We start from the raw sequence: 22,601 nt of genomic DNA, 5'->3' as shown, positions 1-22,601 counted from the left end.
ACACACCAGATTCCAGCACTACTACTTCGCAGTGCTGACGGCCACTGAAAAGCTGTCGACATGACCGGCAGAGGCAAGGGCGGCAAGGGACTCGGAAAGGGTGGCGCCAGGCGTCATCGCAAGGTATTGCGCGACAACATCCAGGGCATCACCAAGCCGGCCATCCGTCGTCTGGCTCGTCGCTTGCCGGGGCGTCAAGAAGCGTTACCGGTACCGTCCGGGCACGGTGGCTCTTCGCGAGATCCGTCGCTATCAGAAGAGCACGGAGCTGCTCATTCACAAGCTGCCGTTCCAGCAGCTGGTGCGCGAGATTGCGCAGGACCTCAAGACGGACCTGCGCTTCCAGAGCAGCGCTGTCATGGCTCTGCACGAGGCCAGCGAGGCGTACCTGGTCGGTCTGTTCGAGGACACGAACCTGTGCGCCATCCACGCCAAGTGGGTGACCATCATGCCCAAGGACATCCAGCTGGCGCGTCGCATCCGTGGCGAGCGTGTTTAAAAGCGCTGAGAGCGAAATCATCAACTCCAGAGGTAACTTAAAACTTCATGAGAGGGGAACCGAGTGATAATTTAGATCACCCCCCCCCCCCCCCCTGTCGCCATACAGAAACGACATTCCCTGGCTGAACAACAAACGTCGTCTTCTAAGTGAGGACCTGACGGAGGACGTCTCGCACCGTCGAGCAGGTAATCTGGCCAGTTTTGAGGTCCACAGTGCGCACGCACGTGTCCTTGCTGAGTAACAGCTTTGGGTGCTTGCCGCCTATACCACCGCCTGCTTCAAGTCCAGAACGGCCCCGTGGTAAAAAGGCTAATGATTTACTGAATACAATCGGTGACAAAAAACGGACACTTATGTGCGTCAACTGGGTGCAAAATAGCGAAGGCCAGTTAACCGAACACAAAACTTTTGCATTGGTCTCATTCGATAGCGCTTGCAGCATGAACTTGTGTAGAACACATGTCGAACGTTGACGTTTCGTGGTATAAGCAAGTTGAGCTACAAGATGTTGCCAAGCATGGAAGCCTTAATGGTGATAGTTTTTTGGCAGGTGACAGAAATATACCACAGACTAGACTGTATTAGTGCAGACGTCACGGGCCAGCGGCGACACAACGCTTTTCCCATGCACCTCAGATCAATGTTTTTCACAGATGTTCCGCCATTATCCATTTCACCTACTAAACAGTATAAGATACCGAATTATTAGGCGTATAACTAATCGTAAGAATGGTGGATGGCTACAGCATCTTGTGGCGAACGTGATCAGTTTGCTACACGGAGTTTGAAAGCGTTGTGTGATTTGAGACAGATATGCTCGAATGCTCGGCACAGGGTAATGAACCGGATTCAGTGCTTATTCAGTGCAAGGCTATTGGGTGTCTTTGGTTGTATTCATGTCGTGAGAAGCTGACTGGCGTGAAGAATGCACCCAATCGTCGCTTTTTAAGGCGCTGTGCGGCTTTTCTAAGGATCTACCATGGAGGGCGTCCCTGATACTACCATTAAAAAGCCCTGCCGGTCTAAAAGGCTTGTTGTTTTTGGATACCCGAACTGCAGCTTTAGTGGTTCACGGAGGACATTGGAGCGAAATATGTAAAGGATTCGTCTGAAGCTTGCTGCCGCTGAGAGGAACAGCGGCTTTGAGGTAAGATGACGATTACAGAGCATCAGTGGTGTGGGCCTCTCACAATGCCGGTAGGACCGCATGCCTAACGTTCTGACCGGCGGACAGGTGTGAGATAAAACGCTTTTAATTGTGATTTTTTTTTGCATATGGTGCTAAATGAAGGTAAAGGAGGCGTTGACACAAATCTCTTGTGCATCTGCTCATACCAATATTACATGGTATCCGTACTGAATTCCGTTGACTGAGATTGTGTTCGCAAATGTGAGCTTTGCGTCGGTAGTGATTTGGCAAAGATAGTGAAGGTCGCCTGGTCCAGAAGGTCGAAAGGTCCAGATGAAGGTCCCACTGATTGTATAGCGGCTTCACGATACTGTTTACGATACGTACAATATTGTTTTCAGGTGTTTGTAGGCCCATGTTATCGGTAAATGTAGGGCTACAGGGATGCAGTTCTGCAAAATGGGTTGGGCTGAGGGGGGGGGGGACGTAGAAAGAAAACACGACTCAGCCTGCCTCCAAAATGCACTTCAGGCAGTTTCGTCCCCAGATCGACGCATTTTCTGTTTAGAATTGAGAGCAGGGGTGTTGTTTCCCAAATTGAATTGGGGATGGGGACTTAATTCTAAAAATATGATTATTAAAGAATAGCGAATACAGATAATCATCACAACAAGGAATCTACATCCCTGATTGGGAAGCAAATCCCCCATCACGCCCAACTGAATAGGAAACAACGCGTCTCTAGGGTGGTTATATTTAGCATGCCTGTGTGCAATAATTTTATTAGTTTAGTCTCAACCATCATTCAGTGTTTGATGGCGGCAAATGATACTTAGGTGCACATGAATTCCTGAAACGAAAATGTCTGACGTTCATGCCGCGTTGCATTTCGCTTGTCTTTGTTTTTGTGGTTTATTGCAGATTTATATCGCAAAAGTTTGGGATAGATTTAGGTCCAAGTGGTAGTTAAGACGGTTCCAAATTTCGTCGGTGACAGAAAAGGCACTTTTCGCCCCTGAATAGACATACCAGCATTATAATTCATTCGGAGCATGACAATATTATAGTCACAATCCTAGACAAGCATCAGGGGTTTAATTCGCACCAACCACCCAGCCATAAATAATTCCCAACAGACATTTCATAACCGTCATTCTCAAAGGCTATCAACCTGCACTATGTTACTGAAGTACACAGCTCTGCAATTTATTGTCTTACAATCTCATTCCTACCAGCCGCCAAAAGTATGCTTTTTTATTGCGGACATAACTTGTCGCTGTAAACGATGCATTCCATTAGCAGATATATGATATGCACAGAATCACGATGAAAAGCTAGTCACCTTAGGTTTATGCATACAACAGACATGGGTCCCTAGAAAACGCATCACTCAATAGTTATTCATTGTCACCATAACGTGATGAGACACAACTTCACTGTAGCTCGCAAATTTCATGCACACAATAATTTGGTCAAAAACATCACAGTCGAGAAGTATGCAATAAACCGAATTATTGGATGAATTGTGTAATATTTTTGATTATGAGACAAATGCAAGACACCATGCTACATAACCCGTATTTGAAATGACAGGGGCAAAAAGCGGTAGAGCAAACCAAGAATATTTCAACTAAACCCTGTTTTCTAGTTGTCTACAATAATACGATCTCCACATAAACTGCAAGCGCGCGTGAAATTGCAAGCGCACGCAAGTGTACTTGGGTTTCAGTTACCCCAGCGTGGGGAAAAACCTCACCAGCAAACCTCAGCGTGGGAGAAAACCTCACCAGCAAAACAAAATTGTTTTCGTTGGCTCTCGAGATTTAACCATTGTTAGCCTATGTAGCATCGGGTACCCAAGCAGATCGCATTTATCATTGATAATTTTGCGCATTACATGTCACAAATTGGTCAGTATTGGATCAGAAGTCATCTGCCATATTTCGTTTCCAAATCTCACGTCATGTACAGTGAAATTTTGCTTGTCCCGGAAGCGTAATTTTGAGCTGATTTTAAGGTGCTCATTTATCCCAAAATGCCCGTTTTTTTGTCCAAAACACTGTGATTTTTCACATTTTCAGCTCAAAATACGTACTTTTGCATTAATTCAGAAGAATTGCGAAGGCAACCAATTCCCTCTAAACGAAACATGCACACATATACGTCTTTAATGTCGACAGCCTGCAGAAGCAGCAAGCCAGACTCAGCCCGTCCGCAGTAAAGCAGACTCAGCAAAACAAAAAGCTTGCGGGTTAATGCTGGATCAGGCACAACGGGTCCACGGAACCGGTTCGCAGTGGAATTCCTACTGACCTGCTCGTTTACACATTTCCTCCGCAGTTCCGTACGCCACCGACACGTCATTGCGTCACAAACAACATTCGTGCCCTCTATCCTCGGACTGTTCTTTATTCAGGGTAAAGTTGTGCATAAGGGGGCGTGCACGGTACTCACGTTTCATACAACTTGCCAACGCCCCAGCCTCCCACTCCCCAACTCTGGCCAGGTTGACAACCCCGGCTGATGGCGTCCGAAGTCCTGTGAATGGCTGCCGCCCCCCGGCACTCAAACAACACCAGGCATATCCATTCAATGGGGTACATTGCGATGCAGTGGGCAACAGCGCTCCTAATTAACTCCTAACTAGAACCAAGTCCAGTAGGTGCTGAAGCTCCATCGATGTGCAGGCAAAATTTGTCTGTTCGACGTGGCTGAAAAAGCGCCGATTTCGTCTGCACTTTGTACAGCCGTTGACGAGTAGTCCGCGTGCCGTTGGACAAAAAAACATTAAAGCATACATACAAACAAACTATTCTCTGTGAAGTGACCGGGACGCATGGGCCGTTAAAAATGTGTGATAAGAATGATGCGCACAATTATTCCATCCATAGCACGTCGTATCAATCATTCCTTAAAACTAACCGAGCAGCCTGGTCTCGAAACGGTATCGAACAACCAAAAGGAGGAAAACCTCAACATGAGCAATCATTGCAATCATCTGGCGCAGTGACAAGAGATCCCAGGAGGACTGAAAACAGATTGTGTGTCCTCGTCAAGATTGTGTGTCTTCTAACGTACAAGGCGCGGACAGTAGTTAACGCAGTTATTTGAAGACTGCAACCAAATGCATTTGTCAAAAGATGACGGCACATGTCAAGCGGCCTAGGCTGGGCTTAAAGCAGCTGGCAACGGCAATGTTTGCCGCCATGAAGACAACTATGAAGACACTGAGTGGAAAGTTCTCTTAACAAGACTTGAACAGTTTGGACGATCGATCACACACAGGATTTTTCGCCGAAGCCGAAAGATCGGTCTGCAATGTATGCGACCGATAAATCTAATGCCAAAATTAGATCCAATGAAGTAGAACCAAAGCATTAGAGTTGGCTGGTGCAGATTCGCGAACGACTTTTCATCCATCGAGCCCACTTTTCGGCAGAAAAGAGAAGACCGATAACAGTTTGATGTAACTGACTTAACGAGCATACTTGCAGACGTATGGAAAGCGGTACCTGGTCGCAGCATCCGTCCATTTGCCGTCAGGTGTCACGTAAGTAATTAAAGGCTGTTCCACGGGGTCATATGGCTGTCCGGGATACCAGTTGGTGTAGCCGACCGGACTGCCGTCCAGCCAGCGGAACTCGTTGCTGGCATAGCTCGTCTGATGCCAGAAACCGATCTGGAACTCAGTGACAATGCCGGTGGTCAGAAGTCGAAGAAAGTCGTCCTCTTCCTCGGACAGCACTGACGTTAGCTCCGCCCCCACCCGGAGGTAGCGACAGCTGTCCGAGGCAGCTGCTCCGGTGACTTCGTCCGGCACCAGCCTGTAGCAATTACCATGGTTATGAACCCATTCCTCATCGCAGGGCATAAACAGTTTGCAAATGCCTGGAGATACCGACACGTCGTAGGCTACGGTAGTACACCCGAGCTGACGTGCGCACAGACATCCGCACTGTATAGCGCTGCCAGCTGCAGTGATGTTGAGAAGATTCCAATTGTGCTCCATTGAATGCAGCACTCTCATCACTAGATTTTCGGCGGTCACCAACAGACTGCCAAGCCACAGGACCTTCGTCGCGAGAGACATCATTTCGGCTCACTGCTGAGGTGAGCAGAGCGACTCTGAGCAGGCCAGCTGCTGGCAACACACTGGGGCTACTGGTTGTGTGCTTGTGTGTTTTTGTGATGGTAGGTCTTTGTATGCTGTGTTATGCCAGCCTGCCATGGTCACCGCCCCGCTATTGGTGGATTCTGGCCACTGCACACCGCGAGTGTGTCCGCCACCGTCAATAATCCGGTGCACCGGCCAAACGGGAGCAAGTTTTGTGCGCCAAATTTACACGCCATCTAAGTCCGCGGCCGAAATTTGCAGTGGCACGCGACAGCTGGGTACAGTGCACCGTCGACGCCTGGCAATCGAAATGCTTTCACAAACTTCACATGGGCTAACATTAGCAACGCCAATTTCCCATTGATCTGCAGACGGCCAGCAAGGCGTGCATTTCCGAACCCATATTCCGACAATGACGGATCGGAGGGACATTTTACGCGTGAATAAGGAATAGAATGAGGAATTGCCTGGTACAAAGTGTGCGGTTTCACATGCCACGAGACCAGGATTTTGAGATGGATTTGACCGATTTCGACCATTTTCACGTTCTGAATCACATCTTGGCACCCGGTGCAGATAGGGGTGTAAATCCAACTTCAATGCTACCGCCAATATAGCGACAATCTTAAATTGTATGTAGGTAAATTTGCTTATGCAAATTTTGTTCGTTTGTCAGAAATACGTACGCAAAAGTTCGTGAACAGATCATTGTACATTACCAAGTACGCTGGGAAAATATTCGTAAAAACAAAAGTTGGGCAGGATAAACGTTCGTATTGGAAAGCCCTTATGCATGAAGTACGTTCGCCACTGCTTGTCAATGTGTGTGTGTGTGGGGGGGGGGGGGGGGGGGGGGGGTTCCTGCGGTGGGCGTCTTGCGTGGCTGCCTGGCCGCCGCTGGATGTTGTGCGCCGCCGGCTGCCGCTGTCACACCTTCCCATAAGAGCGAATTAATAATAAGGAGCCCATTGGTCAGCATACGAGCCCGGTGATATTAGCGCACGGCTGGCACGTTGTGGCTCCGGTACACCCGACACCAACACACACTCATGTGAGCGACAGAGCTAGGATGAAGCGGGTGGCCGGGGCGTTGGCGGGATGGTGGATCCGGTCAGGCACCATGAACGGCTGTCTTCCTGCCTATGGCTGTGCGCCCTTAACCACGTTATCCCACCTCCACCCTTTAGCTTGCGATAACATTTAAATGGGGCAAAAAACGGGATCGCGTGCATACTAATACGCCGAACTAGCAAGGGTCCCACACACTGGCGAATTATATTGACAAGAGCCCACTGGGCAATGGCCCTGGGAACCCCCGGCCTTAACTAACCCACGCAGACTCCATGCACTCGGCGCCCCATCACACTCATTCCAAGCATTCGCATACTCTGGCGCCCCCATCATCCCATTCATCCTTGGCACGCACACGGGTGGGACCCCCTCCTTATTTCCCGCTGTAACGCTTCGTTCTAACCGCGTTACACCGCGCCTTGGCAATATAATTGGCTCGTCCGCGTGGGTCATCGTTAAGTTAAGTTTAATTCATTTTTCACATTTCGATCTTGCCATAAAGATACATTTAAGCCCCGTTCAAAGTGTATCACGTTTATTTGCCAGCTTGGCACCGACACAGCTGCTGGGTCGACACCGGATGTCCGAAGCTGAACGGCGACTCGTTCCCTCGCCTGACCTCCACGGTGACGGCTCCCTATTTGGACGACGCTCCCCACGTTCCGTCCACGATGGGTGGCCCACCATTCGCACTGCCACACCCACCACTCGCATCTTCCCGCTGCCGCGCATGCGCCTTAGGCAGCGCCTCGTCCAGCACGGAGGCGTCGCTTCCGGCACTTCTGCGCCCTCGCCTCCCGCCCGCCGGAGCAGGCTTTGCAATGCACCGCCCCACGGCGCGCCCCTCAGAGGCCTGGGGGTAGACAGCACGCTCACGGGACGGTGGAGCCCCTCGGCAGACGACGAACGCCCGGCGCGACCTGCGTCCACGCCTTACGGTCTCCTCGGCCGGCGCGCTCTGGAGACTCGGCCTGACCGGCCTGTCTGGCAACCTGATTCCTCGTCGCCTTTCCTATGAGCGTCGATGGCGGGATCCCTATCCGTCCCGAACATCCCGTCACCAATCGCCCATAAGGCCCGGCTTACGCCACGTCGGAAGAGAGCACACTGACTTCTGCCCTCTCCTAAGGCGGAGACACCACAGATAGACTCCGCTAACCGCCATGCGCAATCAAGCATCCCGGGCGATCCCCACGGGTCCTGGGTCACATCATGACCAATGCCTCTTCAGGCCGTCACGCCTGAAGTCAAGTGGAAAACAGTAAAACGAGTCAGCCGTCTCCGAGAAAAAAGGAGCGAAACTGTGTCTTTAGCCGCGCCACCCACAAACGTCTACCTGCGTAAAAGCAGGACTGCGGTCGTCTGCCTCCTCGTCCTCGTCGTAGCCACGCCGGGCTGCTCGCTTGCCGGCGGGCCGCGAGCAGTGGACCGCTCCGTCCATCCACACCGCAAGAGACTGTCATCTGCCGGCGGGTCGCGGGTGCCCGCGCCGTCATCGCGCACCGCCGGGTGTCGCCCACTACCGCGATTGTCCATGTCGGCTGATAGATACATCCCGGGATCATGTTCGGTTCGGAACATTCGACGCCGTCCTTCCCTACATCGAAACTCCTACGTCCGTATCGGATCCCTCCCGGACGAGATGGGCCTTCGCTAACCAAACATGAACCCCGTGCATCCTTTGGGCAGAGCGCCCCAGACCTAGCGAAATGGAGAGGAAGGTAAAAGGCGGGCAATATACGCGCTCGCTGAGGGAGTCCGTGTAACGCATGCGCTGAGCGGAGCTAGACCGCGCTAACCTATTAAATAGCGAGGTGAGCGGAAAAAGAAAACATGAATAAAAAGAAGGACAACGAAAGAAAAATAAAGCAGAACGCACTAAAAAAAAAAACAGCAATCGACCTCACCCACGCGCGGATACCTCACTGGCCCAGTTGACCTATCGGGCGGACGAGTGATCAAGCGAAGGGGGTGGAGTAGCATGCACATAACGAAGTGTGAGCAGGCGCACCGGACGGAGCTTGGTAAGAGCTCGGTGTCCCACGACGGATCAAAGGGAGGGATTGAATGCAAGCGACCAACTGAAGGGGAAACGAGCCTAAGCATAGGCGGGCATCCGGCAAAACCATTCCGTCCGTCGACGCGGCAAGGCGATCAAATGGATGACAAAAGGGCAGCGCGATTGTGAGCGGATCGCGCATGCACGCTGGTCGTGCTCCGGCGGGAATTCGGCGTCTCAAAAAGACAAGACATCCATAAAAGGACGCGCCCACACCAGCGACGCCGGGAGCGGAGGGCCAAACGCCCCGTTGGCCGGGAAAACGAACCTTGGTCTGTGCGGAAATCCTACGAGACTATGCAGTCCATCGGTATAGGCCAAGCGATCAACTACGAATGGTGAGAAGGCGGCGTGGTCGTGAGAGAAGCCGAGCACGCGCGCTGGATTGAACCCATGAGAGTCCGGCCACCTCGAACTATTGACAAAAAAAAAACAGCGAAGCGAACGATACAAGGCGAGCCGTCCACCTAACCCACATTCTACCACCACTGTCGCCGAAGACCTCCGGAGACATGTCGACTCGGCCCGTACGCCGCGCCTGACCGCGACGACGGCCAGGCGAGGGCCCGGACAAGCCGCAGCACCTCTACATGGCCTCCTCCACCGGCAAACTCTGGACAGCTACGGGACGTGTCAAAGAGCGGGCCGCTGCGCCCAAGCATGCATCCAGGGCTCCGGACACAGCACCGCCCAACGCCGGGCCGAGTGTCCTCGCGCCGCCCGAGCCAACCTCATCCGGCCTCGCTCCCTCACTAACCCATCGCAATGCAAACCGTCATCTGTATTCACACACAAAGACAACGATGCAAAAACATCACTCACACACTGCGACACACCAGTCCATCGTTCAGGCGGGCTCAGCGTCGAGCTGCGTGGCACCTTGCACACTCACGCACCCGAGCCCCTCCCCTTTTCCCCGGCTCCGCGGTAGGGATCCGGTGACCGCGGCTTGCGCCACCCGCTGGGGAGCGGGGTGAAAGGGCACGCTCGGAGCGCCAGCCGCCCATGGCCCGGTGAGATGGGAGGGGGGGGGGGGGGTCAATAGCCTAGACACTCACATCGTGCGCGCTGTCGTCGGCGACCGCCGAACGCCGTGTCGAATGTCACAGCCGGGTGCTGTGAGCTGGGGCCTCGGAGGGTCGACCTCAAGATGCCGCTGTGGGCGTCGGGCGCACTCACTGGCACTGTACTGTGTTGTCCTCCTTCCTGTCTGTCCGGAGACCCCTGCATGATGTTTTACCGACTTTCGACACCTCTTAGCTCTGTCGGCCCGCCTTCTCTTCTCGCGTGATCTAATGGGTTTGCCGCCTCGCCCCTCCGTCCAATGCGTCGCCGGGCCGGCATGCAACGCTCCTAGAGTCCAGCCCTCAACGTGCCCCTGGGCCAGATCTCGGGCGTGGCGTTGCTGGCGACGACGCGAGGCCCGCCCGCTCTCGCCTCGGGCGGGCCCTGCGCGTCCCCCTCTGGCCCAGTTCCCACGTGGCGTGGCTCTTCTGACGGCAGCTGAGGCGACGGCGGCGCCGGCACGGCGGATTTGACGGGGCGGAACAGCAAATATCCTCATAACATGTTGTTTGCGCGTCCCTGTGCGCATGTTGTTTCGCCGATCGCCCGCTCTCGCCTCCATTTCTCTTGGCGCGATGGATGATTTTGGCAGGTGGGCCGCCGTCATGGCTGTTCTGGGGGAAGCACCTGACGTTGTTTTGACGACGTGAGTTGATCGGTCGGATCGTCGAGCCGAGCTGCATTCGCCCCTCGGCCTGATGGACCTGTTTTGACCACGGCCGGCTGGTTCGCTTTCCCACGCTCTGCGCGGCAAGTCCCTCCTGTCCCGGACGGGTGGCGCGCAAAACGACGAGGCATGAAAATGCACGCCTACATAAACAACTGAAAGTAAGAAAATGTTCAAAGCGAAGAAAGCTGATCTAACACCTGGTCCTGCTCCCACAATCTTTGTGTCTGTTTTGTAGGGTGCTTTCGTATGGTGTACCGTGTAGCTCCCCTTGTGCACGGTATGAAATATCAACACACGCTTCTGGTTTCCATTCTTGGTTTCTGGTTCCCGTTGCTCCCTTCGACGAAACAAAGCCGCAGATCCTGGCTCCCAATGGTTCTCTTGACAAAGGATCCTGGCTCCTGCTGGCTCTTTCGACAAACGAAGATCCCGGATCTTGGCTGTTTTTTTCGACAAAAAAAACCGAGTCCCGGTTCCAACTGGATGCTTCGACGGAACCAAACCACTGGATCCTGGCTCCTGCTGGTTCGTTCCACATACCAAGATTCTGGGTGCTTATGGGCTGGAGATGAGCCTCTATAACAATCACCGGTAAGAAAGGACTAGTTGGCACACACAACGTGAAGAAAAGAGAAGTGGTTCCAGTTAAGCTAGACTGGATCTTGGTTCTGCTGGATCTTTCGGCTTATCGTCCGGCTGGGTTCTGGTTCTTGCTGTATCTGACAACTTAATATTAGGCTGAATCCTGGTCCCTGCTGGTTCCTTCAGCATCATGAGGCCTGATCCTGGTTACTGTTGGGTACCTGGACCTAATGCAAGAGTGGTTCCAGGGAACTTCCTGGTTTTGGAATCAGGAACTGGCCCCCCGGGAAAGAAATATTTGCAACCAAGCCATGTCTGATTATATCATTCACTTGGAACCTTGTGATTTAATCATATGTTATCCTGTTACCCACTCCATGTCCGAAAAAATGGTTGTTTGATTAACGAATGCAGGTAAAAAGTGTCATTTGTATGCTTTTCTTGGTAAGTTCCAGAGCAATCTTTGGAGCATCTCTTCCATGAGTTCCGATAACTCCAGCGGTGCTTAGGTCTTCTCCAACCAGGAAGCCGACGAGTCTAACGGACATCATTGTAGGGACAAGGTCAAGGACAAGGCCATCATTATAGGGACAAAACCTGCATGATCGTCAAGCTAATCAAAATGTGCGACTGGGTCCGCTCGTGGAAAACATTGCATACGGTGTTCGCGGAGAGTCATGGGAAGTGCGTCAACGCTGCCTGTCGAATCAAAATAGTCGCTTTCAAAGCTGAGCACAGTGTTGCAATCCACCACAGTTTCCCGGAGTGCCTCAGTGGTGAAAGAAAACTGACATGACCGGAAACTTTGGTATGAGGTTGTTATTGATTAGGACATGCCGATATCATAATCGATAACCTCTTTTCTCATGATAATATAATGCTACGCCATACACATGTGGCGCTTTATATTATGAGGTTGCGATCGGGAACTTGGTGGTAGGTATGGCACTACTCGCTGGCGAGGGTTGGTTATATGCTCGCTTAGTCTGGGACACATGAACTCGCAGCGGCGAATCTGCGGTGCGTTTAGTTATGAAAACAAATTCTAGACGCCAGCCAGTTTCGAAGCAAATCCAGCAGCAAAATTTGGGCACCGTCGTCACAGCCTTGTGCTTCTTACGGAATTTTTAGATGCTTAAGCAGTTGTCATTTGTGTTGAAAACCGGTAAAGAATTCTGTCCAATTGATAATGACAATATCCACACTAACGTTACTGTCCTCATGACATGCCAAATGTGATGTGTGTGTGTGTGCCATGTCCTGCCAAAGACATGCTCAATGGGTGGTCCACGGGTGATCGACGAATCAAAGTAGTCATAGTTGTGCCATAAAATTGAAGGATGACATGCGCTAGCAATCTTCCTTTAAATAGTTGCATGTTGAGTCCCATCGCAGACGTACAAATCACACACCTGAGTTCAGCCGGTCATTTGTCATAAAGTCGAGCGCACAAACGTGACAGCTTTTAAACTGCTATGTCGACATCCGCACCTGCCAATTTATGTGCCAAAGTTTTCGCGGCGTGATGTTTATCACTGCAGCTTCTGTTTACTGCCTCCTGCAGCAGCGTTCCTCGGATAGCCAGTCCGGCCAAACGGCGTTCACTTGGCGCGGGCTGGGCAAATGTACTCGGCAGCTGTATCTGGAAAATCAGGCGACATGAACACAGGCGCGACCCGAGTGCTCGAACGGGGGGGGGGGGGGGGGGGGGTACCGAGGTAGCGAAGGCCCTTGCTGGTGAAAAGCCCCTAAATTAGTCGCTAGATTGGGTGCACTTTATTTTAAGGACATCGAATTTTATTCGTTGCTATGTATGTTTCGTCTTTTTACACTGAAACGAACGACAGAGGCCTGCAGATGTCGCAATTCTGATCGCATTTTAGGTGCTATTTAAACGGAGGAAAAGTATTAACACGCGCTCGGGTGGGGTGGTTAAATTGTCCCCCACTCCAAATTTTTTTCCAAAGTGGTCTCCGAACGGTGCGGCGTATCCGCACTAACTTACTATCCGCGCCGGGCGCTCGTCGTCTGCCGAGGGGCTCCACCGTCCCGTGAGCGCGCTGTCTACCTCCAGGCCTCTGAGGGGCGCGCCGTGGGGCGGTGCCTGGCAAAGCCTTCTCCGGCGGGCGGGAGGCGAGGGCGCAGTGGTGCCGGAAGCGACGCCCCCGTGCTGGACGAGGCGCTGCCTGAGGCGCATGCGCGGCGGCGGGAAGCTGCGAGCGGTGGGTGTGGCCGTGCGAATGGTGGGCCGCCCATCGTGGACGGAACGCGGGGAGCGTCTTCCAAACAGGGAGCCGTCACCGTGGAGGTCAAGCGAGGGAACGAGTCGCCGTTCGGCTTTGGACATCCGGTGTCGGCCCGGCAGCTGTGTCGGTGCCAAGCTGGCAAATAAACATGATACACTTTGAACGGGGCTTAAATGTATCTTTATGGCAAGATCGAAATGTGATAAATGGATTAAACTTAACTTAACGAGGACCCACGCGGACGAGCCAATTATAATGCCAAAGCGCAGGAAATAGAGAGAGGGGGGGGGGGGCGGGGGTCCCACTCGTGTGCGCGCTAAGGATGAATGGGATGATGTCGGCGCCAGTGTATGCGAATTCTTGGAATGAGTATGACGGGGCGCCGAGTGCATGGAGTCTGCGTGGGTTAGTTAAGGCCGGGGGTTCCCAGGGCCGTTACCCAGTGGGCTCTGTCAATATAAATCGCCAGTGAGTGGGACCCTTGCCAGTTGGGCATATTAGCATGCATGCGATCCCGTTTTTGCCCCATTTAAATATTTTCGCAACCTGAAGGGTTGAAGTGGGATACCGTGGGTAAGGGCGCACAGCCATGGGCGGGGAGACAGCCGTTCATGGTGCCTGACCGGATCCACCATCCCGCCAACGCCCCGGCCACCCGCTTCATCCTAGCTCTGTCGCTCACATGAGTGTGTGTTGGTGTCGGGCGTACCGGAGCCACAACGTGCCAAGCCGTGCGCTAATATTACCGGGCTCGTATGCTGACCAATGGGCTCCTCATTATAAATTCGCTCTCGTGGGAAGGTGTGACAGCGGCAGCCGGAGGCGTACAACATCCAGCGGCGGCCAGGCAGTCGCCCACGACGCCCACAGCAGAAACTCCCCATCCCTCCCCCATATTGTCAACATGCAAGTGAACACAAATCTCGCCGCGGCCACTTTGTTGAAAAAAGTTAAAATTCAGAACCGGATGTTTTTTCGTCTCATATGAGGGTCAATAGCAGATTCAGCGCGAGTACGAAGCGGATGCATGTTGTGTGCCGGTTGGTGTGTTTTGCACGAAATGACCATTTTTCAACACAATTTCACGTTGGTTGTACCTCACTGAATCATAGCGGCATTGGACAGTTTATGTCACACCATAGCACGGGAGGGTAATGCTGCGTCAAAACAGGTGTAACGCAACACCTGTGCAGAATATAAAAACGGACGTTTTGTACTAGTAAAACGTTCCAAGCTCATATCTCCCGAACCAATGAAATTACAAGACTGCTTTTACTTGCAAACGATGTAAAATGATGTTACCAGTTGTTGACTTCATTCTTGCTCACCGGGTGATGAGGACAAATTTGGGGGTGACCATTGTTTCCGGAGAAATGACAATTTTCCCAATGCGATATCTTGTTACAAAGTGAGAGGGGATAGCCCATTTTGTGTGCGAATAAAGCGGCAAGTGTTTCTGTGCATGCAAACAGTTTGTACAGCAATTACAAAATCTACATTAAGCACAGCTTGTATTTTTTCGACTAACTTAAAAACTATGCTTGTGTTATGTTATTAAATTCCACCATCATGTTCGCCGTCCGATTACGCGTCTAATGACCTATAATACAATAAAACTGCACCACTTGACACATGCAGGATTCCATGGTTCTGTTTCTGAGACCGGCTCCGTTTGAAAGCAGATCGCACGTCCAAGCGATACACAATGATGGAACAAACATTCAGTGCCGTTGTTGTCACCATGCAAGTGAGCGCAAATCTTGACGCGGCCACTTTGTTGCGAAAAGGTCAAAATTCAGAAATAGATGTTTCTTTGTCTCAACTGAGAACAAGTAGGAAATTAAGCGTGAGTACGAAAAACATGCAGGTGACACAAACTGTCCAAATGCCGGTTGACTCGTTTTGCACGAAATGGCCATTTTTCAACATAATTCCCCGCTGGTTGTACGTATACTCAAAACCTACCGGCATTGGACAGTTTGTGTCACACCATAGCACGGGAAGGCAATTCTGTGTCAAAACAGGCGTAATGCAACACCTGTGCAGGTGTTGAAAACGGCTTTTTTTTAGTAATAAAACGTTCCAAGCTCATATCTCTCGAAACAATAAAAACAGAAGACTGCTTTTACTCGCAAACGATGTAAAACTATGTTACCACTTTCTGACCAGATTTTTGATCACCGGCTGATGAGGAAAAAATTGGGCGTGACTATTTTTCGAGAAAAAAGAAATTTTCCAAATGCGATTTTTTGTTACAAAGTGAAAGGGGATAGGTCCATTTAGTGTGTGGATAAACCTACAAGTGTTTCTGTGTACGCAAACAATTTCTAAGGCAATTGAGAAATCTACATCGAGCGCGGCTGGTCAGTGTTTTTTCCCGCTAACTTAAAAACTATACACGTGTTATTTTTTTGGTTACATTTTTATGTTCGCTGTGCAAATACGCGTCTAATGACTTATAATACTATAAAATTACAACACTTGAGACATGCCGGTTCCATGGTTCTGTTTCTGAGATCCGTTCCGTTTGAAAGCAGATTGCACGTGTAAACGATACACAATGATCGAACAAACATTCAGTGACGTTGTCAATATGCAAGTAAACGCAAACCTCGCCACGGCCACTTTGTTGCGAAAAAATCAAAATTCAGAAACGGATGTTTCTTTCGTCTCAAATAAGGGCCAATAGCAAATTAAGCGCGAATACACAGCGGATGCATGTTGTGTGCCGGTAGACGCGTTTTGCACGAAATGGCCATTTTTAAACATAATTCCAATTTGGTTGCACCTTACTGAGAACCAATCGGCATTCGAGAGCTTTAAACACGCCATAGCACGGGAAGGCAATCCTGCGTCAAAATAGGTGAAACGCAATGCCTGTGCAGAGATTCAAAACGGCTGTTTTTGGTAGTAAAACGCTCCAGGCTCACATCTCTCGAACCAATTGAAATAGAATGGTGCTTTTATGTGCAAATGATGTAAAACAATGTTACCAGTTGTGGACTACAGTTTTAATCACTGCGTGATGACGAACAAAATTTAGGCGTGACCATTGTTTTGAGAACAATGAACATTTTCCAGCTGCCTTTTTTTGTTACAGAATGAAATGTGAAGGTCCATTTAGTGTGTGAATGAAGCGACAAGACACAATGATGGGACAAACATTCAGTGCCATTGTTGTCAATATGACAGTAAACGCAAATCTCGCCGCGACCACTTTGTTGCCAAAAAAGTCAAAATTCCGAAAATATTTTTTTTCGGTCTCAAATGAGAACCAATAGCAAATTCAGCGCGAGTACGAAACCGATGCAGGTTTTGTGCGGATTGACGCGTTTTGCACGAAATGGCCATTTTTCAACATAATTCCACGTTGGTTGTACCTAACTAAAAACCTATCAACATTGACAGCTTATGTCACACCATAGCACGGGAAGGCAATTCTGCGTCAAACCAGGCGTAACGTAACACCTGTGCAGAATTAGAAAACGACCTCTTTTTTAGTAGTGAAACATTCCAATCTCATCTCTCTCGAAACAATGAAAACAGAAGCCTGCTTTCACTTGCAAGCGATGTCAAAAGATGTTACCAGTTGCTGACTACATTTTAGATCACTGGGTAATGAAGAAAAAACTTGGGCGTGCGCATTTTTTGTGGAAAAAAATGAAAAAAACAAAAAAACACATCATTGGAGTAAACTTTCATCTGAGCACAATCTGTCTCCAACATAAGATTTTCAGTTCATTTGAGTGCGGTAAGGCATGTCCATTTGTTATTTTTGTAAACATGTGAAAAATTGCTGCAAAAATGTTCATATATTTTATGAAAGATCACTTAATGTTTTAATTTTATGATCTGATAGAGTACACAAAGGGCTGTTAAATGGCGACAAGGATTGGCCCACGGCTTTGTTAGTTTCGAAGTTATAGCATGTCAAACACTAAGACATTTGTGAAAACAGGCTGATAGGGCTTTCCCGTGTTAAGCGTATCCCTATGGGGATACAATGGGTAAAACCTGCTTTACTTAAACAGCGGTGTATCGCAGACCTTTTAACTGAAATGCATTCTGAAAAGGGCGCTAGAAACAGAATGAAATATTCTAGCTTTTAAGTAAGTAACCTACAACCTCAACACTAAACAAAGACGTCAAATCTGATACAGAATCTTGAAAGTGATTTTACCGAAATCTACGAATAGCTTAAATACGTTTTCTCAGAAAACTACGCGTCGCAGAAAAAAAAATGTTAACAGACCATTCTGATGCAGAGTTGGAAAGTGCATCTAGTGCAGTGATCAGCTTTTAAATGGAAAAAAATTAACTGAAAAGTTTGGCGAACTATAACGCAGCAGTCAAAACCGATAAAGAAAAAGTGGCAATTCGAGTTTTTAGTTAATCATACCTACCATGCAGTGCGATTTCAAGATTAGCGAGAAGTGGGCCCCAATATATTTTTTGAAGTACAATGTTTGTCAAAATTTAAAGTGTCCGAAATTTTGGAAACTCAAATTTCTGAAAACAGCTTCAAAAACCAGATTTAGTTTCAATTGATGCAGTCTGACACAGTTTTAGGTAAAGAAAAATTGGCTTGATTTTGGACCAGCCTAAATGTTTCTTCAAGCCTAAGTTTTTTCGGTGTTTAAAAAGTTCAAAATTTAATCTTCGCACTAGATGTATTTGCCGCACTAGATGCACTAGATGCGTTTGTCTTGTCAAAGGATCAGGCTAACTTCTGTTTTTCGCAAATTTAACCTAGGTCATGAAAAGGTCAAGCTAAGGAATGCGGACTATGGGGAACGAAAGGACCATAGTACACCCTAAGCTAGCCAGCTGATCGCAATGCGCTACGTCACAACTAATGAATTTATCATTTTATAGACCAGAATACATCCCGGTAAAACGCTGCAATGAGGTAAACTACTGCCAAGAATGAAAACGACCCAAAACGGCATTTCCCAAATTCTAGCCCTCTCCAAAATTTGCCAAAATGCTTTGATTGATCTCCGTCCTAGGATTTGACTCCAAAGAAATGCGACAAGCCCTCCAACAAGAGATGAGAAAATCCCGAAAAAGTGGCAGTCGATATTTGGACCGTGACATTTAGCTTACTGTTGGTGCTATGTTAGTACAAGAGGATGCATTCGATGCAAAACGTGGTTCTGCATGCTTCTTTTATCTCGAAAAAGTGATTTTCAAAACTTTTGCCCACCAAAATCCAAAAAATCGATTTATGGAGTTGGTTTTTTCGGATCTTTTGTTTTACGTTAAGGAGGTTTTTGCACACAACTCTTAAGAGCATCTGTATTGGCTGACAACGATCAAGCAACTGTGTTGATATTTGTCTCTATCTCAATTAGCTAAAAAGTTATCAGGGAAAAACCTGAAAACGCCCATACCGCGAAGTGCCACGCATAACGCCATGGGACAAACCGTGCCATTCAAAGCTTTGTCCTGAGCGTTTTTATGCACCGATTAATAATAGGAAATAATTTAATACCGATTAAAAATAGGATTAATAATAGGAAAGTTGTTGCCAAAAGCAAAAACAATTTTGGCGGTTTTACGAAATCATGTCGAAATTGTTTTTCAACTAATATTTTAAAAAAAGTTTTGAGGTATATTTTTCTCTGTAGTCGATCTGTTGTGTTGTGTCGCGTGGTTATGATAGCAGTGCGGTTCAAAAACAGCTGTTCGCGCAAGAACTTCAAAAAATGCCCGAATTCAAAGCAATTTTGTGGCTTCGTTTCGGAACTGATTTTCAATCAGCGAACGACGTTGGAAAGAGCAAGCCCACACAAACGTTTTCAATCGGAATATTTTCAATGGGAAGCCTAAAAACACCTCAAAATGGCATGTATATATTAAAAAATGTAAAAAGGACGACAATATGATTGGTTAGCCATGCAACTAATGATATGTAACATGTAGCAGTGGAACCTGGGTGTGTTTGTGGAATACGGGTTTCAAAAGAAAAATTCCAAAAAAATTTGGTCCACATTTTTAAAAAAATTTGGCTTTTAAAACAAGGGAAATTTTTTAAAAAATTACTTTGGTTTTCCTAAGCTAAGCGTAGAAAGTTCTATAACCTAACGAAAACGGCATGTTCTCACCTAACTTGGGTGCAAGGTTATGAGGAGTTAAACATGGACGTGTTTCTAAAGAAACGGCAGTTTTTCCAAGTCCCATGCCAAGTCTGTGGGGAAAAAGTCATCGACCTTACGACGCATAGCAAGAATGCTAATCGATGCCTTTGTTTTCTGTAAAAAGCATGACATAGCTGATGTTAGTGGCAGCAGATAAGCTAAGGCGTGTTTTTGAAAACATGTTTTCGAAAGTTGTCATATCTGTCGTTTCATTTTTTGACCTGGTCTAAAACCAACCTAATTTTCCTTTACCTAAAATTTTGTCAGACTGTATCAATTGAAAGAAAATCTGCTTTTTGAAGCTGTTTTCAGAAATTTGAGTCTCGAAAGTTTCGGACACTTTAAATTTTGACAAACGTTGTGTTTCAAAATATACCTTGAGGTTCACTCTCGCTAATCATGAAACAGCACTGCATGGCAGGTACAATTAACTAAAAATTCACGTTGCCACTTTGTCTCTATCAGGTTTCGAATGCTGCGTTGTAGGTCGCCAAACATGTTGATTAATTAAAAAAATAAAACTACAAGATGGTGTCGTATTTTAAGCGTTGCTATTTTAACGTGCAAAATTACCTATTGCTGTGGTACATTTGTTGTGTTATGTTTCGTGGGTTTGATACCAGTGCGGTTCAAAAACAGCTGTACGCGTAATAATTTGAAAAAATGCCTGCAATTAAAGCAATTATGTGGCTTCGCTTCTGAACCGATTTTGAATCGGCAGCGGTGCTGGAAAGAGTTTCCGCACGGAAGTTTCCAATCATAATTTTTTCAATACGAAGCCTAGAAACACGTCAAAACTGCATGTGAATATTCAGACATGCAAAAAGGGCGATAATGGAATTGTTTAAACATGTGACTAGTGTAGTCTAACATGTAGCACTGCGACTTAACTGTGTCTGCTGAATGCTGGTTTCAAGAAAAATTCAAAAAAATGTTCCGGCCAACATTTTATAATAAAGTTGGTTTTTGAAAGAGGAATGGATTTTCGAAAAAAGGCGTTTGAATTGGGTTTTTCTAAGCTAAGCGTAGAAAGTTTTATAACCTAACGCAAACAGCATGTCTTTACCTAACTTATGCACAAAGTTAAAAAGCGTCAAAAATGGACGAACTTTCATCGAATCACCGGGATTCTTCCAAGTCCCATGTAAACTCTGTGGGGAAAAGGCGTTCACTTTACGAGGTATAGCAAAACTACTAATCCATGTATTTGTCTTTTGTAAAAAGCATGATGTAGATGATGTTCGTGGCAGCAGATTAGCTACGACGTGTTTCTCAAAAGTTGCTCTCAGGATTTCTCAAAATTGTCGTTCTGTTTTTTTTGAAAACGTCAAACTGTCCAATGCTTAAAGGTTTTCAGTTAGGTACAACCAACGTGGAATTATGTTGAAAAATGGCCATTTCGTGCATAACACGTTAACCGGCACACAACACGCATCCGCTTGGTACTCGCGCTGAATTTGCTATTGGCACTCATTTGAGACGAAAAAACATCCGTTTCTGAATTTTGATTTTTTCGCGACGAAGCGGCCCCGGCGTAACTTGCGTTCACTTGCATATTGATAAAAACGGCACTGAATGTTTGTTCCAGCATTGTGTATCGTTTGCACGTGCAATGTGCTTTCAAACGGAGCGGGTCTCAAAAACAAACCATGGAAATTTGCGCGCATCAAGAATGCTGCGTGTTTCAAGAGGCGCAATCTTATTGTATTATAGGTCATTAGACATGTAATTGCAGGGCAAACACGATGGTGCAACTTAAAAAACAAAACATATATAGTTTTTAAGGTATTCGAAAAAATACTCACAAGCCGCGCTTGATGTAGATTTTGCAATTGCTGTAGAAGCTGTTCGCATGCACCGGAATACTTGCCGCTTCATTCACACACTAAATGGACCATTCCCTTTTATTTTGAAACAAAAAATTGCGTTTGGAAAAGTTTCATTTTTTCACAAAAATAGTGCCCATATGTTTTCAATGCCCATATGTTTTCAGTTAGGTACAATCAACGTGTAATTATGTTGAAAAATGGTCATTTCGTGCAAAACGCGCCAACCGACACACGACAGGCATCCGCCTCGTACTCGCGCTGAATTTGCTACTGGCCCTTATTTGAGACGAAAAACATCGGTTTCTGAATTTTGACTTTTTTCGCAACAAAGTGGCCGCGGCGGGATTTCTGTTCACTTGCGTGTGGCAACAACGGCACTGAATGTCTGCTTCTTTGTTGTGCATCATTTCCACGTGCAATCTTCTTTCCAAGGAAGAAGGATTCAGAAAGAAAACCATGAAAGTTTGGGCGTATCAAACATGCTGCATGTTTTAATTGATGCAGTCTTATTGTATTATAAGTCATTAGACGCATAATCGCATTTCAAATACGATGGTGTAATTTGAAAAAAATTATCACATCCATAGTTTTTAAGTTATGTCAAAAAGCACGCACAAGCCGCGATTGATGTAGATTTTGCAACTGCTGTGGAAGCTTTTTGCATGCACAGAATCATTTGCCGCTTCATTCACACACTAAATAGACCATGCCCTTTCATTTTGAAACAAACAATCGCATTTTGAAAATTTTAATTTTTTTCGAAAGAAATGGTCACACCCAAATTTTTTCCTCATCACCAGGCGATCAAAAATGTATTCAAAAACTGATAACATCGTTTTACATCGCTTGCAAGTAAAAGCAGCTTTCTATTTTCACTGGTTCGAGACATATGAGCTTGGAACCTTTTACTATAAAAAACGGCCGTTTTCCAATTCTGCACAGGTGTTGCGTCACACCTGTTTTGACGCACAACTGCCATCCCGTGCTATCGTGTGACATTAACTGGCCAATGCCGATAGGTTTTCAGTTAGGTACAACCAACGTAAAATTATGTTGAAAAATGGCCATCTCGTGCAACACGCGTCAACCGGCACAGAACATGCATCCGCTTCGCACTCGCGCTGAATTGGCTACCGGCCCTCATTTGAGACGACAAAACATCCGGTTCTGAATTTTGACTTTTTCACAGCAAAG

The 22,601-nt window shown here is 47.7% G+C and overlaps 1 protein-coding gene and 1 pseudogene across 1 annotated transcript; one reads left to right on the top strand and one right to left on the bottom strand.

Moving 5' to 3' along the window:
* Positions 1-499, top strand: part of LOC119106935 (histone H3.3-like) — a 1,883-nt pseudogene extending 1,384 nt beyond the window's left edge.
* Positions 500-5,106: 4,607 nt separating this feature from the next.
* On the bottom strand, positions 5,107-9,389 carry LOC119106934 (pulmonary surfactant-associated protein A-like). The gene is made up of 2 exons (XM_037230281.1): positions 9,352-9,389; positions 5,107-5,455 (listed from the first exon to the last, which is right to left on the bottom strand). Exons 1-2 carry the CDS (start codon positions 9,387-9,389, stop codon positions 5,107-5,109), a joined length of 387 nt encoding a protein of 128 aa, XP_037086176.1.
* Positions 9,390-22,601: the final 13,212 nt, after the last annotated feature.

This window comes from Pollicipes pollicipes, unplaced genomic scaffold (genome assembly GCF_011947565.3).
Source record: "Pollicipes pollicipes isolate AB1234 unplaced genomic scaffold, Ppol_2.1 Scaffold_6473;HRSCAF=7676_pilon_pilon_pilon, whole genome shotgun sequence".
NCBI lineage: Eukaryota > Metazoa > Arthropoda > Thecostraca > Pollicipedomorpha > Pollicipedidae > Pollicipes > Pollicipes pollicipes.
Note: the sequence above shows the minus strand (reverse complement) of the source record. Positions and strands in the feature narration are given on the sequence as shown.